Raw genomic sequence first — 16,327 nt, 5'->3', positions numbered from 1 at the left:
CGTATATTCAATGAATATACTTACTGAGAATAGAGAGGTCTGGCGCGGCAGGGCTTATGCGAACTTAACTTCTCATAGTCATCTTGTATCATTAATGTGGAATTACATAATATCAAAGTACCGCGGGTGAATTAACTATAAAAAGTTACATAAAATTTAAATTTGAAAATTCGTCTCTTCACGAGCTTATTACTTGATATTTTGTACACACGTTTGTGTAATAGATTAATCTCAACAACACGGAGGAGTAATACTTTAGCTTAGTTGTGCAAAACCTTATCCCAATGTTGATTTCTGCATTACTGGAAGTAGTCCACTCAATAATAAACACATAAATATAAAATCCCCTCCCTTTATTCCTCCCGCAAACTGACTGCGCACAATTGAAAGACATATCCGCTAACATACAGCCTCTTACTATGACAGTAAATATTCTACTCACGTGATCTCCTAGTTCTAAGCTCACTCTCCATGATTGACGCACCTTCGTCGCTTATGCTGATGTTTATATGACAATCTGAAATAAATGCAGATCACCGCAGCAGTGTGATCTTGATGGTTGCTCATAACTTCGCATTACCGCAGGTTTCACTGAGATCGAGGGAGCTTCAGCTACTTCACGAGCACTTGATGCAACTATTATTTCCTGCTAACACATCATTGATTTCCTTGAGGAAAGAAACTGTAAAATCTTCGTTACTTTTTATAGTTTTCTCAGCATTTCTCGCTCAGCACTAATTCCCTACTGCTAGGAAAATACACACATGCTGCCATCTATTGTAGTCTGCAATCAAGCACGAGGAAAAAAAAAAGAAAACACAACGTCACACGTAAGGATGGGAACTAATAAGCAGTAGTCTGTGATATATATATATAAACTATATATATATATATATATATATATAATGTGTGTGTGTGTTATTGTTGAGATGGGAGCAACAGAGGAGAAGTGCGAGCACATACTGCAACAGTTCGCATCAACGCAATGCAAAATTCGCGATCATTGGCGTAGTGACTTTTTACATTATTTTTCGCATTGTGTTGCTGTACGCTAAATTTTGCGACGACTAATACGGAATGATTCCCATGTTTCAAGATGAAATGCTTTATTTACTTTCGAGTTCATGTTGTTAATAAATTCAATATTTAGATCACTTTTTGGTTTTTTTCACAGAAAGTTTTAGGATAAATATAAAATTATGGTTTATATATTTTTGAAGAAAGAATACGATAATTCCAAATTGAATAATACGGAATAGTTTTCATCATAATAGAGATTTCCACTAAAATACGGATTTAATATTTAAATTCAAAAATAAATTGAAAACTAACTAACTAACTAACTCTATGGCCTATGGAACCCGGAGGTTCAGTGCCGCGTTCACAAAAGCTCCCCACTGACTTCTATCCTTAGCTAATTGCATCCAGTTTCTACTTTGTATTCCTATCTCTGCGAGATTCATCTTAATATTGTCCTCCCATCTGCACCTAGGTCTTCCTAATGGTCGTTTTCCTATGGGTCTACCAGTCAAGACTTTGAAAGCGTTTCTACTTTCTTCCATTCTAGCTACATGACCTGCCCACCTAAGCCTCCTAGACTTGACGACCCTAACAATGTTGGGTAAACCGTATAAACTATGTAGTTCCTCGTTATGAAGCTTCCGCCATTCCCCATTCTCGTTCCTCTTGGGTCCGAATATTCTTCTCAGGATCCTGTTCTCAAATACTTTCAGTCTATGTTCTTCCCTCAGAGTAAGCGACCATGTTTCACAACCATACAGAACAACAGGCATGATTATCGTTTTATATATTTTAAGCTTCAAATTCCTCGACAGAATTCGCGACGACAAGAGATTTTCAACCGAATAGTAACACGAATTCCCTGCTTTTAGTCGACATTTAATTTCTTCGAAATTGAAAACATTGTTATAAAATGAACCGTATTTTTTCCTCAAACATTTTTTAATATCTGGAGAGAACAAGGAAAGACATACCACCCAAATTCTCTCAAGAAAAAAAGCAATTTTATTGGTTCCACATCATAGGTGTTTCTACAATTGACGTCTGCTTTTGCCCAGCATAGGTATTGTGCGAAACTGCATAATTATATATATTTAATGCCACTGCAGACAATGGGCACCTATATATTTACGGAAGAGGATTTTGAGAAAGGATCCATCGCAATACCAATAACTGCGGAGCTTAAACAAAAGGAGAAAATACGAAGAGTAATATTAAATCCGGTGTATTAGGTTCCTTATCTACACCAAGAACCTCTCATAATGTGTGGGAATGAACTGAACTGAAAGACGCAGAGATGAACCCTCTTTGCTGGTCAAGTGTCTGGCTTGTGTGCCATTAGTTTACGTTGTCTAGGGTTCGATAACCGATAAAAGAACACAAAAATTTAATTTCATCATTATTCATTTTTAGTAATCATCTATCTCTTTAGCCTAAGTGCATAATTAGGGTTGCCATAACTTTTTGATCCAAAATACGGACAAGCCTTAAAATGACGACACATCAAAGATACGATGCCCAAAAACAGCATAAATATTTTGAAATTTCTTACCTAAAAATCACATCTGTAGGTTACCACACAATTGTTTACTGTAATACTTAAAACACTATTGACAATTAATGTTTTATAACTTTTTTTCATTAACACAAATATAATAAATCATACCATTAAAGTACGTCTAACCAAAAGAACCCTGGAATGGAAAATGAGACACTTCCTAAAACCATAACCTACTTTATTGAAAGTAACTAAAATATAAGTTATATGATGGAAACACAATTCATTTCATCCGAGATTTTAGCGATTCGCGACTCGGAAATTTTCGGACAGATTCAAAAACTGTCAAATACGGACGTATTCCTATTTCATGCTCAGAGTTCGAAGTGAAAAAAAAAAAAAAAAAGCAGAAGTGGTATGTTTTATTACGATTCTGACTGGACATACCGGCTATTTAAATGTTGAAATACAGTGAAGGTATGTTACCTAAAAGATTGCATCTCTATTTACATAATGACTCAAAATGATTGGAGAGTTTCTTTGTAGTTGCGGGGAGGGCGAGAGACTTTGATACCCGCTAACAACTTTCTGATTTTTTTTTTCGAAAAACTTCCGAAAAACTCGATCCTAGCTCGAGTAGAGTGAGCCTTATGATGAACAAATACTAAGTACGTGGGTTTTCTCGGAGTTTTTCGTTTCCTTCCAATTTCTTCATTTCATCTTCTCATTCACTCTCATCGGCTTCCTTGTGGTTAAGCGATTAGCGTGCGCGCTTTTGGTGTGGAAGACCTGCGTTCGATACCCAGCGGAAGTTCATGTTTAGGATCCCACGTTAAGCTGTAGGTCGACACACGAGTCGCTGCTGAAAGAGACGCTAAACCCAAATCAAATTATTCACTCTTATCATCGCCATCTCCTTTAGATTGTATGATATAAGAGTGTAACGTAGAATTGATTTTATTTCATTTTTTTTCGGTGAGTATTACTCTTAAATACCAATGTTAAATGATCAAAATATGTAAACATGAAAGTCACTATGTTGATAACTTCGCACCGCTTGAACCACTCGACCGATCTCTTCAAATTTTCGATATAGGTGAGATTAGGGCCTAGGATGTTTTTTTTTTATCGTTTCACTTTGACGGTGCAATTTAGAGCAGGGGGAGATATTTCTAAATGATCGAAAATGACCAATGTTAGTGTGGAAGCCATAGTTTTCGGGGTTGCTGAAATGAACAGTGACAGTTCCAATTATCTTTAAATCCAAATTCAGCCCTGCAACTTAGGGGAGGGTATATATATATATATATATATATATATATATATATATATATATATATATATATAACTAATCGACAATGACCGCTCATGTTTAAATCAAAATTCAATCTATGTCTAAAAATGAAACGTATTCTTCCCGTGCGAAGAACGAGTATTCTGCTAGTATTTGTAGAAATACTATTGTAGAAATACACAAGTATTAATACTCAGATTAACCCAGTTACGGTCCTTGTCCTATTTGGAAATAATTCAATTAGACCAATACAGTTTTAAGTTGCTATTAAATTGTCATCATAGTTATAAATCTGCAAATTGCCTGGACATCTTTTGGCGTGAAGGAGGTAGATAGAGCAGCTAGGGTCATTTAGAATAGCAATTATTAGCGTAGCTATCAGCCATTAGGAATGAGCGTGACACACTCACACGTTTGTCTCTTATAAATAAAATATCTTATTTTCAACCATTTGCATTTTAAGCCAAATTAAGGGGGCAACTATATTTTTTAAATGTCACTTTTCGGTAAATATTTCCAAATGCGTGGTGTTTCCGAGTTTGACCATAGGTTCAAGTTGGTTGATCCAGTTCATTTGGACGTATTTTATGATTACATATGCAGCTCGGGAGAAGACAATGGGAAACGCCTCTCCCAAGGGAATTGAGTTGTTAAGTGGAATGAGTTGGGACCGGACCACAGAAGAGTATGTAGGTAATTTAATTTCAGAAATGTACTTGCAGACGACAGGGAAATGTTTCCCTGGATGTGCCATTACATTGCATTGCATAGGAACTTTTACAATTTGATCACAATTTACAAAATGTGATATACCATTGTCTTCCCCAAAGCCGCTGATATATAAAAGATTAAATATCCGACATTGCATAGCAAGGATAATGTTTATTCATAGTATTTGAAAATGAACTGAATAGAATAAATAACAAAGAACAACCAATTCGGCGTTGCCCTGTCAGAAAATAAGGACCCAAGTAGATAAAATAACAAGCAACGCCTTCGGCGTTCCCCTGTCAATTTCCGGATCAGCTGACATGCATGTTCTTGACTAACCTTGGGTTTAAATATCATTGGAACTGTCATCAATGAGCTTAGCACCCCAGAAAACTATCGATTCGACACTAATTTCGGTCTTGGATATTATATTGTTCACTCCACTATTTGCCTATGGAGACTTTTATTGTTCAATTCTCCTCACCATACTCCATGACAATGAGAGTTGAACTTGGATTTAGATGACATCGAAAGGTCACTATTCATCTCAGCAACTTTGAAAACCATCGCTCCTTTTCGATTATTTTTACATGTGACCCTTCGTACCCTCGATGGGATGTCTTACCCACGCAATATTTTAATTTTTCGGATTGTAACTCATGAGTGTATGTCAACTTGCTTTAGAAATGAGGTTATGAACCGAGTTCCACGTTCCTAATTTTGTATGATATTATATTTTTACACAAAATTTGAACCATTTCTTCCCCTTTGAAGCTCCTTCCTCCTTCTTAGGATACGAATCAAAAAGTACTATACTATCTTCGATATAATCACTTTGAAGTATAATCACTGTGATGTATAATCACTTCGATATAATCACTGTGATAAAGTAAAATATAACTATACTATAAGGATAAGTTGAGGCTGTCCTAGCTCAGTCGGTAACACGGCTGACTTGAACGCAAGAGAAACAGGTTCAAACCCGGGTCCAAACTAAAAGTTTCGTGGGTGCGGCGCACTCACATTATTTGTGTGGGTGCTTGAGTCCTAAGCACCCACGTAGTCGGCGCGCATGCGGTGTATATTAGGTTTCTCTACCGGACAAAAGAACATACATTTATTATTATTGTCCTTGAAATATTGGGACAATGAAGTAATAACTACAATTTCATTTAGGTCCAATATGAAATCATGAAAATTTATTTTCAATTAAAGCTATAGATATAAACCGTGTATATTGTACAGGTAATTTATGCTAATTTTGTCAACGTCGTTTCTTCCGCATATACCGTAATTAAGTTATATACATAAATATTTTCTCTTCTTTTTCTTCTTCGTTTCAGCCGTGGGATTCGCTATTCCACCTCCTATGAACATACAGTACTTAAGAACAAGTTTATACATATTAAAGTATAAAGCTATATTTTAAAATAAATACATGAGCAACAGGAAACGAATGACCTTGAGTCCATGGCTGAATTTGTAATGTGTGAATTTAAGCTATTACGCAACTTACACGCACAGCTAGCGAAAAAAATTATAGGTCGTAAATTGTGTTTATGTTTCTTTCAAGACGAACGTTTTAGTGTGTTCAGTTTGCTATACTTACCTCACATGGCATAGATACATCTTTTTTTTTTTTTTTTTTTTTTTTTTTTTACTGATGCATCTGAATCAATTAGTAAACACAGTTTTATATTCTGATGCCGATGTGTGAATGTCTTTTTCCTCATGCTTGTGTGTTTGTTGTTTTTACCGAGAAAACACGAAAAAATATATAACTTTTGCGTATTCTCAGAGTTGTTACGCCTTACGCCGACAAAAGCCCATGAAATAATTTCAGACAGCGACATTTCCATCTTGATCTATCTGTTTCTCTCTCTCTCTCTCTCTCTGTATATATATATATAGTGTCTCAAAAGTCCTCGGACATAGCGTAACTGTTATTAACAGAATTACAACAATATGTAAGAGGGGAAAATGCAACGTAGCCATTTGCCTGGACCCACAACACAAGTGAATGAAGTTTCTGTCTTTTACACTGAAGTGTCGATGGCCAGCCCCCATTTCCAACAGCCCCACCCTGCCCTTCCCTTCGGGCGCTCATGCTGAATGCAAATCAAACTGGACAATGTATACCTGATGATGTTAACGAGGAAGAGATTGAACTGGAGAGGAAACAAGTGAAATGAAATCTTTCAGTTTAACGTCCCACAAATATGCTTGTTAGGCTAATGCTCTTGTACACGGTCAAAGAAAGCTTGAACAAGACCATTCAATACTTCAAATTTACATGTGCAAAGGAATATTGTTCAAGACACTTGCACAAGAGTCTCGAATGAGCCTAAAACAATTTTTCCACTATCATAGGGGTATAGAATCGTGTTTGCTATGTTTGCTGATAGGTGGCAGTCCAAAACAAGTAAACAAAACTATGAAAACAGGCGTACCGGTACTGATTCAGTTCAGACTTTCGCATTAATATCAGTATCAATAGCGTTCCTTTCTTAACTTTCTGCGGCATTTTGAATTTAATAGATTACATTAAACCTTTTAGAAAACATGTGAGTTGATTTTGTAGCTACGCCGTCAAATTTTCAATAAATATTCTGGTTTTTCTACATCAAATATATTTTAGGTTAGCTTACTTTAAAAGAATACAGTGCTGCTTCTCTGCACTAAGTTCTTTTAAATTATTTTCACATGGTGTACGGAGAACAGAATCACAATGAATGCCTTTTGGTGTTATTTATGTACGGCATCGCAAACTATTTTAAAGAAGAAACTTTAAAAAAAAAAAAGAAAACTAAGCGAAGTAATGAGGATACATTTTCCTTCTAGCTTCTGGACTTACCATCATATTTGCATCAGATTCTCCATGTGAGGTTTGTGGCCGCGGTGGCTTGGTGGTAGAGCGTTCACCTCTGGTGCATGGGGTCCCTAGTTCAATCCCAGCTCGCGACAAGTGAACTGTGGTGAAAAAATACGTCCGTGTCCGTGGGTTTTCTCGGGATTCTCCAGTTTCCTCCCACTTTCTTCATTCAGCCATTTTGTTCATTTCTCATCATCACCATCTCCTTTAGGATAGTCGGCATAAGCATGAGACGTAAAACTAAAAATTTCATTTCATTTCATTCTTTCTGAGATTTTACATCTGAGAACAATAGTAAGCAGAATTATGATCTCTGTTTTTGTTTATAGGTCGAAATGATCCACTCTGGTTTTCAAATACATATTTTAGTTTTTCCTTGTATTGTTTTTAATATACGCCTATATACAGTATGTATAGGGCCTATGATGTAGTCTAATTATGTTATAGTTTTATTTTGAATTGTTCTATATTTTTGTTTTTCTATTGAACTTTGTTACCTAAATGAACTTTGTATTTTTAAAATAATTTTAGTTACTTTGATATTCTTATGAACGCTTTATTTATTTATTTATTTATTTACTTATTTATTACTGGCAATAACTAAATATTGAACCAATCTTGGTTAAATCACGCCTGTTTCAATAAAAATACGTTAATTCAAATGAAAATAAATATCCTCTGATACACACACACACATTATACTATAACTCACAAATTTCCTGATAGCAATACGAGACCTAATTATATGCTTATATGATAATTAATAACATAAATGACAGTTTTTTTTAAAAAAAGATATTTTGCCAACTTGACGGAAGTAAATAAACAAACTGAATGTTCTTTAGCCTTTAAAGTTGAAAGGTCTAATGTCATTGCCCTTAATGAGTAAGGAAGTTTTTTCAACATACTCAACAGCTCCTGTTTTTTTTTTTTTTTTTTTAATTGGAAAAATAAAATTCATGTGCAAATATTAATTGCGTTGCTCTTCAGCACGAATACAGTATTTCTGGAATAGATTTTTAATAGAAGCATTTGTTTACCAAAAAAAAAAAGCTGATCGATTTTACCACGTCTTCATAACAATAGTAAAATGGAGAACTTGGCTAATAATCATCCAATAGGGGCGCGGTAGCTCAGTGGTAAAACGTTCACCTCTGGCGAGTGGGATCCCACCTCCTGCCAAGGGGACCTTTGGTTGACAAACACCGTGTACGTGGGTTTTTTCAAGGTTCACTTGGATAGATAAAGAATTTGTCTTTTAGTTTTCGAAAGTTGACATAACTAACTAACTAACTCTATGGCCTATGGAACCCGGAGGTTCAGTGCCGCGTTCACAAAAGCTCTCCACTGACTTCTATTCTTAGCTAATTGGATCCAGTTTCTACTTTGTATTCCTATCTCTGCGAGATCCATCTTAATATTATCCTCCCATCTGCGCCTAGGTCTTCCTAATAGTCGTTTTCCTATGGGTCTACCAGTCAAGACTTTGAAAGCGTTTCTACTTTCTTCCATTCTAGCTACATGACCTGCCCACCTAAGCCTCCTAGACTTGACGACCCTAACAATGTTGGGTAAACCGTACAAACTATGTAGTTCCTCGTTATGGAGCTTCCGCCATTCCCCATTCTCGTTCCTCTTGGGTCCGAATATTCTTCTCAGGATCCTGTTCGAAAGTTGACATAGCAGTTATAATTATTTGTTGCATTATTTGTGTTGCCCTGCGATCAGTAAAAATTTATGAGGGCCATTATGGAATGAGGTCCCTAGTACTAAGCCAGGGATTAGCCCTATGAAGGCTAATGGCAGATATGGTTGGAAATTGGTAATCGCAAAACTGAAATTGAAAAATATGTTGGCCCTATGTACCCACTGTTTAGCAATTAATTATTGTTTCGTAAGTGTCATCTTCTCTAAAAGAACACTATGTAAGCTGAGAAATGGCATGGTTGCGAAATGAGGCATTCAGAAGCCAAACCGATTAACTCAATTTTCTTTTTCTCTTTCTTTTTTAAAGTTTTATACATTTTTGACTTGAAAAAGATACATTCTTTTCAGAGGCAAAATCAATTAACTCCAGTGTAACAATTTGGTATTAGACTCCATAAACGTTCTGATCATTCTCATTTAAATAGATTGTATATAAATTATTAAATGCTCACTAATGAAAAATCTCGTTTGATGGAGTAAATCGGTTTGGCATCTGAACGGCTCAATTGGTAATTGAAAAAATAAAGTTGAAAAATACTTTGACCCAACGTAACTACTGTTTAGTAATTAATAATCTGTTTCTAAAGACTTCTACTTATTATTTTTAATTACATTTAGTTAATAAAAGCTACTAGAAAAGTAAATGGAAAGGTTTATTTCTAGTTAGTGTGGGTATATGATATGTTTTAATTTTTATTTTAGTGGGGCTGTTGTTGGTCTTATGAGTCCTGATTTGGCAGATTATTTTAATCTGTTGATGACAATGATAAGGGTTGCAAATGTTCTCTCCACAGCATCCGCTTTTTATTTAATTTTATTATTTCTTTTTATCGGAATCTCGCAGGAGTTGATTTCACTACTCTTGTTTTGTTCAGTGGCGTATGGGCTACCACTGACCATGATAATAAGTTAATAATAATAATAGTAATAACGAAACATCCGTAGAAATGAATAAACAGTGACTGAGAACACTATTGTTAAACTTTAGTTAAAATTAGTTGGTTGGTTGGAAAGGAGTTTAACGTTCTTTTCAGCACTTTGGCTGTGCGAGACATAGACCTACAGCTGTGGTATCCGAACCACATGTGCTCCCACTTTGAATTTAACCTGGCATTCTGCGCCAAAGGCGTGTAACCTAACCATATAACCATTGAGAAGCTTTTCCGGAAGTAATTTTAAAGGTATGCCACGAAAGACCTTAGGGCTATAAAGATGATTGAACAGTAATGATCTATTTCACTCAAGGATTTTGAATGTTTAATAAAATTTCCTTGATTATCATTTTTCCACCGACATCATGACTGAAAACAGACTGTATTCATTAACTCAATAACACTTTCATTTTTTTCAAACAACAGTATGTTAGACATTTCGTCGAACTTGTTGCTTATTATTATTATTAGGGCCCGGATAATTATTTAATTACATATTTTTGTAGGGGTTATATTTTTATACCAAATCAGTGTAATAATGTCATTTGTAACCCATAGTGCCTAAAAACACTCATTTGAAAGTACATATATTTACATATTTTACACTTATGTACATATAATTACATATTTTACTCATGAGCACATAATTTTACATATTTCTTGATATTTTCATGTTTTATAGGGATTTTTCATACAAAAGCTGTTCAACAATAGACTTTGAAAAGAAGAAAACACTCATCTCTCTTTGAATTTAAAGTGGTTGCTTTATTTTTAATTTTTATTATTTATTTATTTATTGTTTCACTGCGTTACACCCTTTTAAAATAGTATTGAAGCGTAGTGTGGCGGATTGGTAGGGAGAGTTGGACACAACCGTGTTTGATTAGCAATCGTACACTCTCGGTAGCGGTAGTAGCGCTCACATCCTTACGTGAGATTAATAATTCAATCGAATTACTATCGCGACGCGGTTTTACGATTGCCTATCGTGTTGTTGTCGCAAACTCGCCCCACTAATATTTTCCTTCTTCGAAAAATATTAAATCAGATGGGGAAGTTTGCATTCACGCAATTGATAACACTGAACTCTTGATTGACAAAAGTGAAGCGCCTGCCGTCACAACGCATGCTGTAGGGAAAGTGTGAGCTAGGAGTTCGACAGTGGCTGTTATAGTGAGTGCCTCGTGGCTGGTGGTGCTCCGTGAGGAAGGAGGTTAAGTGGGCCCTGTGATACACCTACACTACACTTACACTTTCTGTTCCATTTACACGTACATACATTGCCTTCTTTTTTACACTCTTTCTATTTTCATTTTATACTTCCCACTTTCCTCTACTTTTTTGCCCTGTTCACCTTGGCTTTTCGCCCTCTTTCCCTGTCTGAACTTCTTTCCCGATGTTGACTTTTTCCTGATTTTGACTTTTTTTCCCGACTTGTATCCTTTTCCCAATTGTGTCCTGTATTTTATTCTATTTTGCTTTTGAATCATAAATCCTCTGTTTGAGGTACACATTTGACTATTTTGCATTAGTAGCACATATGACTAGTGAGCCAGTGCACCCAAGGTATATAAAATAACAGGTAGCCCCAGTTCCCGATTAGCGTTCTGATTGGCTCCATGCTTGTGACGTCATGTGGAGGTATCTCTGAATATCTTTTTCGCTTGCATGCTTGTTACATTTCGTGCTTTACTGTAAAAATGGATTCAAAACATAATTATGAACTTCCTTGTCTTTCCAAATACAAATAATAAGTTTTTGCTATTCACAGATGAGAAAATAATGATTAAGTAAATAAATAAATAAATACCATCAATCTATACAAATAAAACTGAATATAATGTTTACTCGCTAACTTATCCTAGACCTTTGGGCCGATTTTTATAAGTTTTAGTACATGAGTTGAAATGATCTGACTAAAATTTTTATCACATTACTTTGATTAAAGGGCGAATCCTAAGGGGGTGAAGTGGTTCAAAATTTGCACCTAAAATATAGTATTTCACGAGCCTATTAAGTTAGATGAAACTCGGTATATAAACTCCTCATTAAACTTAAGGGAAAACATGTCTCATTATTTTGAAAATTTCCGTTTTAAGAGGAAGAAGGGGCATTTTCTATTCATATAAATAAAAATCATTATAACAATGTTTGACTGCTAACTCCTCCTCGACCAACTTAATCTATCAAGTATTTTTGGTTAATGCACCCAGGCCTAACTCAGGATCTTATCATTTTTCAGCTTGGGGGTGAGAGGAGATAGGAAGGAGACGACAAACAGCCGAAATTGGTGTCCAGTCCATAATTTTCGGTGTCACTGAAATGAATAGTGACCCTATCGATACCGTTTAAATCCAAATTCATCCTCTTTGAGTGTGGGGAAGGCGTGACATTATAGATTTTTGTCATTACACTTTCATTGAAACGTGAATTCTAAGGGGGGCGGAGTTCAAAAACTTTCCATAAACCAATCCTCTCCATGACAGCATTTCAGGTAGTAAAATACATAAACAAACATAATTCAAAATATTCAGATTCCGGGTATGTAATAAATTAGGTTAGGTTCTGTTAGGATAGTTTAGGTTACGTTAGAAATGTAATCTACCCTAACCTAACGTAATCGAACCTAACCTTAGTTTGGTTAGGTTAGGTCAGAAATCTAACCTAACCTATTGTATTTCGTGTGTATTAATCAAACTGTTAGATATCATCAGTGCAAAATATTTACTTTACATTACTAATATTCGTTTATTACTCAATACAACACACTTTATATTATATATTACAGGTTACAAGTTGCACATTTATCTATAGAGTGGTGTACATACAAAAAAGAAACACTTTCACAGGGGAAAATCTGCAGTTATTTGTCCTCCACTTTACCATTTGATTTCTTGGAACTTAGTTTCTGTGGCTTAGCTCCCTCTGTCGGTCAGCCCTTCAATTATAAGAATAATGGTAAGAGTGCACTTTGAGCAGAACAAGTGATTTTGTCTCAGGATGTGGCATTGGAGAAGGAATAAAATCAATGTAATTTATACGTAACAAGTACGGTTCGTTTAGACAAGATTAGGTAAGGTTATGTTAAGTTCCGTTCGTAATAGGTTCCTATAAATGTTCTGCTCAAAGTGCACTTTGAGTACTTTGCTAGAATAACGATTCAGATACTCAAAAAAAATTAAGAATATCGTTTAAACTAAACAATATATGAGAGTATACATTTATATTCTCGTTGGTACCCTCTTCCACTTCGCTTTAGGGCCTCAGAAACAAATGTCAATAAAAGCAAAATAAATTATTGTTGTTACACACCTGTTTTTCAACTTGACTAGCGTCTAGTTTATTTTTTCCCCATGCTAGTTTGGTATCAATAATGAAGGAACAGTGAGTGTCAGATCTTAAACACAACTTTTGCAGGAAACCTACAAGCTCATTTTTAAAACCCTTAGATAATCCTGTGGTGAAAAGTGAGCAGAACATATTCGTGCGTTATCCATATTAAACGTGTTCATTTGCTTATAGCGGGAAATCCATTTTCTTCGTAAGTTCATCATTTTTAGGGAATCGATGGAACACTAATTAATTTGTATTGCTTCCTCTGTTATTTCAATACGCTGCTGCGCAATTAATATGGTTTTTGCTCATCTTGAAACAGTAGCGTAATTGTTTATGCAGTATTTTACTTGTTCTGTTGAAAAAATACCGCGATACCTCCACGTGACGTCACCGGTCTCAAAGTATCCTGGGAAAAATGAGAGCAGAAAAGCTGAATCAAGAGTCCCCTGCAGTGCACCTACCTATTTGACCGGTAATGGTCTACGACAAGACAAGTGTGAGCTATTTTATCGAATATTTAATCTCCTGTGCTGTCAGCAAATTCTGTTTCCAAGGTGCCAAAGGACAAAACCCCGTTGTCAATAAGACTTAAGCATTTCACTGAAGAATTTGAGCATTTTTCCATCGATGGAAAAGTGCTTTATTGCCAGGTTTGTGAGAAGCGTGTCTCATGCGCTCAACGTTCCCAAGTTGTGCAACACATATCCACATCACGCCATCAGACCCGAGCTTCAAAACCTAAACCACAAAAGCAGTTGCTAGTAATTGAATCTCAAGCTCAAAGTAGTTCAGGGCCACGGAAGTCTCAGTTTTCAAGTGATCTGTGCCGTGCTATGGTATGTGCTGATATCCCTATTTGGAAACTAAACAATACAGTACTTCGTGAATTTCTGCAACAATACACACACGAAACAGTTCCAGATGAATCTACAATCAGAAAGCATTACGTGCCTGATTTATATGTGGAAACAATGAAGTCTATTCGTGGGGAAATCGGTGATGGTCCTATTTGGGTGTCAATTGACGAAACAACTGATGTAGAGGGGCGACGTGTTGGTAATGTTGTAATAGGTTTGTTGAAAGATAATGAAGTCAGCAAGCCTATCCTGTTAACTAGTGTTTTTTTGCCGCGATGCAACCATCAAGCCATTGCAAAACTCTTTAATGATGCTATGGGACTTTTGTGGCCTGACGGTATCAAGCATAACAATGTCTTCCTTCTAGTGACTGATGCAGCACCGTACATGTGCAAAGCCGCAGAAGCTTTGCAAGTATTGTATCCGAAGCTGTTACATCTAACTTGTCTTGCCCACGCATTTCATCGTGTTGCAGAATTTGTTCGTTCTAGATTTTCACATGTGGATGCATTAATTTCAAATACAAAGAAGGCATTTTTGAAGGCTCCCAGTAGAGTTGAGAAATTTAAAGAACTGTTCCCTGTACTACCTCTTCCTCCTCAGCCGGTACTAACGAGGTGGGGAAGTTGGATTGATGCTGTGTGTTACTATGCTACGAACTTTGATGCAGTGAAACAAGTGTTACAACATTTTGATTCTGAAGATGCATCTTCCATAGAAATAGCGAAACAAATGTTTGATGACGGGAAGTTGAAGCATGATATTGCCTACATTCAAAGTAATTTTTCGTGTCTCAGTAGTACTATTGAATCCTTGGAGAAATCATCATCTAGCCTTTCAGACAATCTTGAAATTGTTCGCTCAACAGTTGTTTCTCTGGTAGGTGTGAAAGGATCGGTTGGGGATGCAGTGAATAAGAAGATGGCTTTCGTTTTGGAGAAAAATCCAGGCTATAAGACAATCTGTGCTATTAATGGAGTGTTAAGTGAAGCTAAATCCGATGTCGTGGCTATTGAATACACACCTTCTGATTTGTGCAAGTTTAAGTATGCACCAATTACTTCGTGTGATGTTGAACAATCGTTTAATCAATACAAAGCTCTGTTGCGTGATAACAGGGGAGGTTTTGTGTTTGAAAATTTGAAACACATTTTCGTTCCTTACTGCTACGGAGATCGTCTGTTGAAATAGTGAAAAGACTAATTGAAAATTTGTTCTTCACGCTATTTTTTACTAAAATGTTTTGAGTGTGTAAGGTACGGGAAGGTCCTATAACGCTGGACGCCCATTAGAAGTACAATGGCACAAAGTTTTCGTAAAAATTCCTTCCTAAATAAGGTTAATTAAGATTAATTAGAGAGGTTAGGCTATGTTAGGTTAGGTTAGTATCCTTGTACAGGTAGGTGGGCCAGTGTTCTAGAATTCTTCCGTAATGTACAGTTGAACGATCTTTGGATGATTCCTGAAAAGTATAAATATGCAGCAAGACTTTGTGTGGAGTGAAACGACCATTTAGTGCATAGAAACTCTTTTATACGCGATAACAAGATAAGTTTTCTGACTGAAAATTTGAAACTCATTCTGTTTCTTAGTGTTGCGGAGATCATGCTGGAAAAGTAACAGGTAGTAAACATTGTAATTGAATAAATATTCTTTTTACCACATTAAATGAAGAAAACGTAATATAAAATGCTGGTATTTTCATTTTACATATTTTGCTCTTCTCGAAGGGTTTTATTACATATTTTTGAGATTTTATGTGCATATATATGTACATATTTTCATTGTTTTTAGTACATAATTATCCGGGCCCTAATTATTATTATTATTATTATTATTATTATTATTTTATTATTATTATTATTATTATTATTATTATTATTATTATTATTATTATTATTATTATTATTATTATTATTATTATTATTATTATTAAGTATTCTGCCTCTTGGTAGTCCTAGCACTAATGAGGATTCTTTTAATTAATGCCGTTATTTTGTATTTCTAATATAGGTCAAAAGTATTTATATAAATTGAGTTTACACACAAGACTTAGACACTAAATCTAATATTGCTATATGTATGTTAATATTGCTAAAC

At 35.5% G+C, this 16,327-nt stretch overlaps 1 protein-coding gene across 2 annotated transcripts in view; it reads right to left on the bottom strand.

The window, feature by feature from the left end:
- Nucleotides 1-788, bottom strand: part of Orp8 (Oxysterol-binding protein-related protein 8) — a 108,080-nt gene extending 107,292 nt beyond the window's left edge. For both annotated transcript variants that reach the window (XM_081752573.1, XM_081752574.1), the window contains exon 1: nt 443-788. In XM_081752573.1, the coding sequence (XP_081608699.1) occupies nt 443-473 (31 nt within the window). In that variant the 5' untranslated portion in view covers nt 474-788. The remainder of the gene's footprint in view (nt 1-442) is intronic.
- Nucleotides 789-16,327: the final 15,539 nt, after the last annotated feature.

Source organism: Thermobia domestica, chromosome 3 (assembly GCF_964235325.1).
Source record: "Thermobia domestica chromosome 3, izTheDome1.hap1.1, whole genome shotgun sequence".
Taxonomy (NCBI): Eukaryota; Metazoa; Arthropoda; class Insecta; order Zygentoma; family Lepismatidae; genus Thermobia; species Thermobia domestica.
This window is presented reverse-complemented; position numbering and strand designations above follow the sequence as displayed.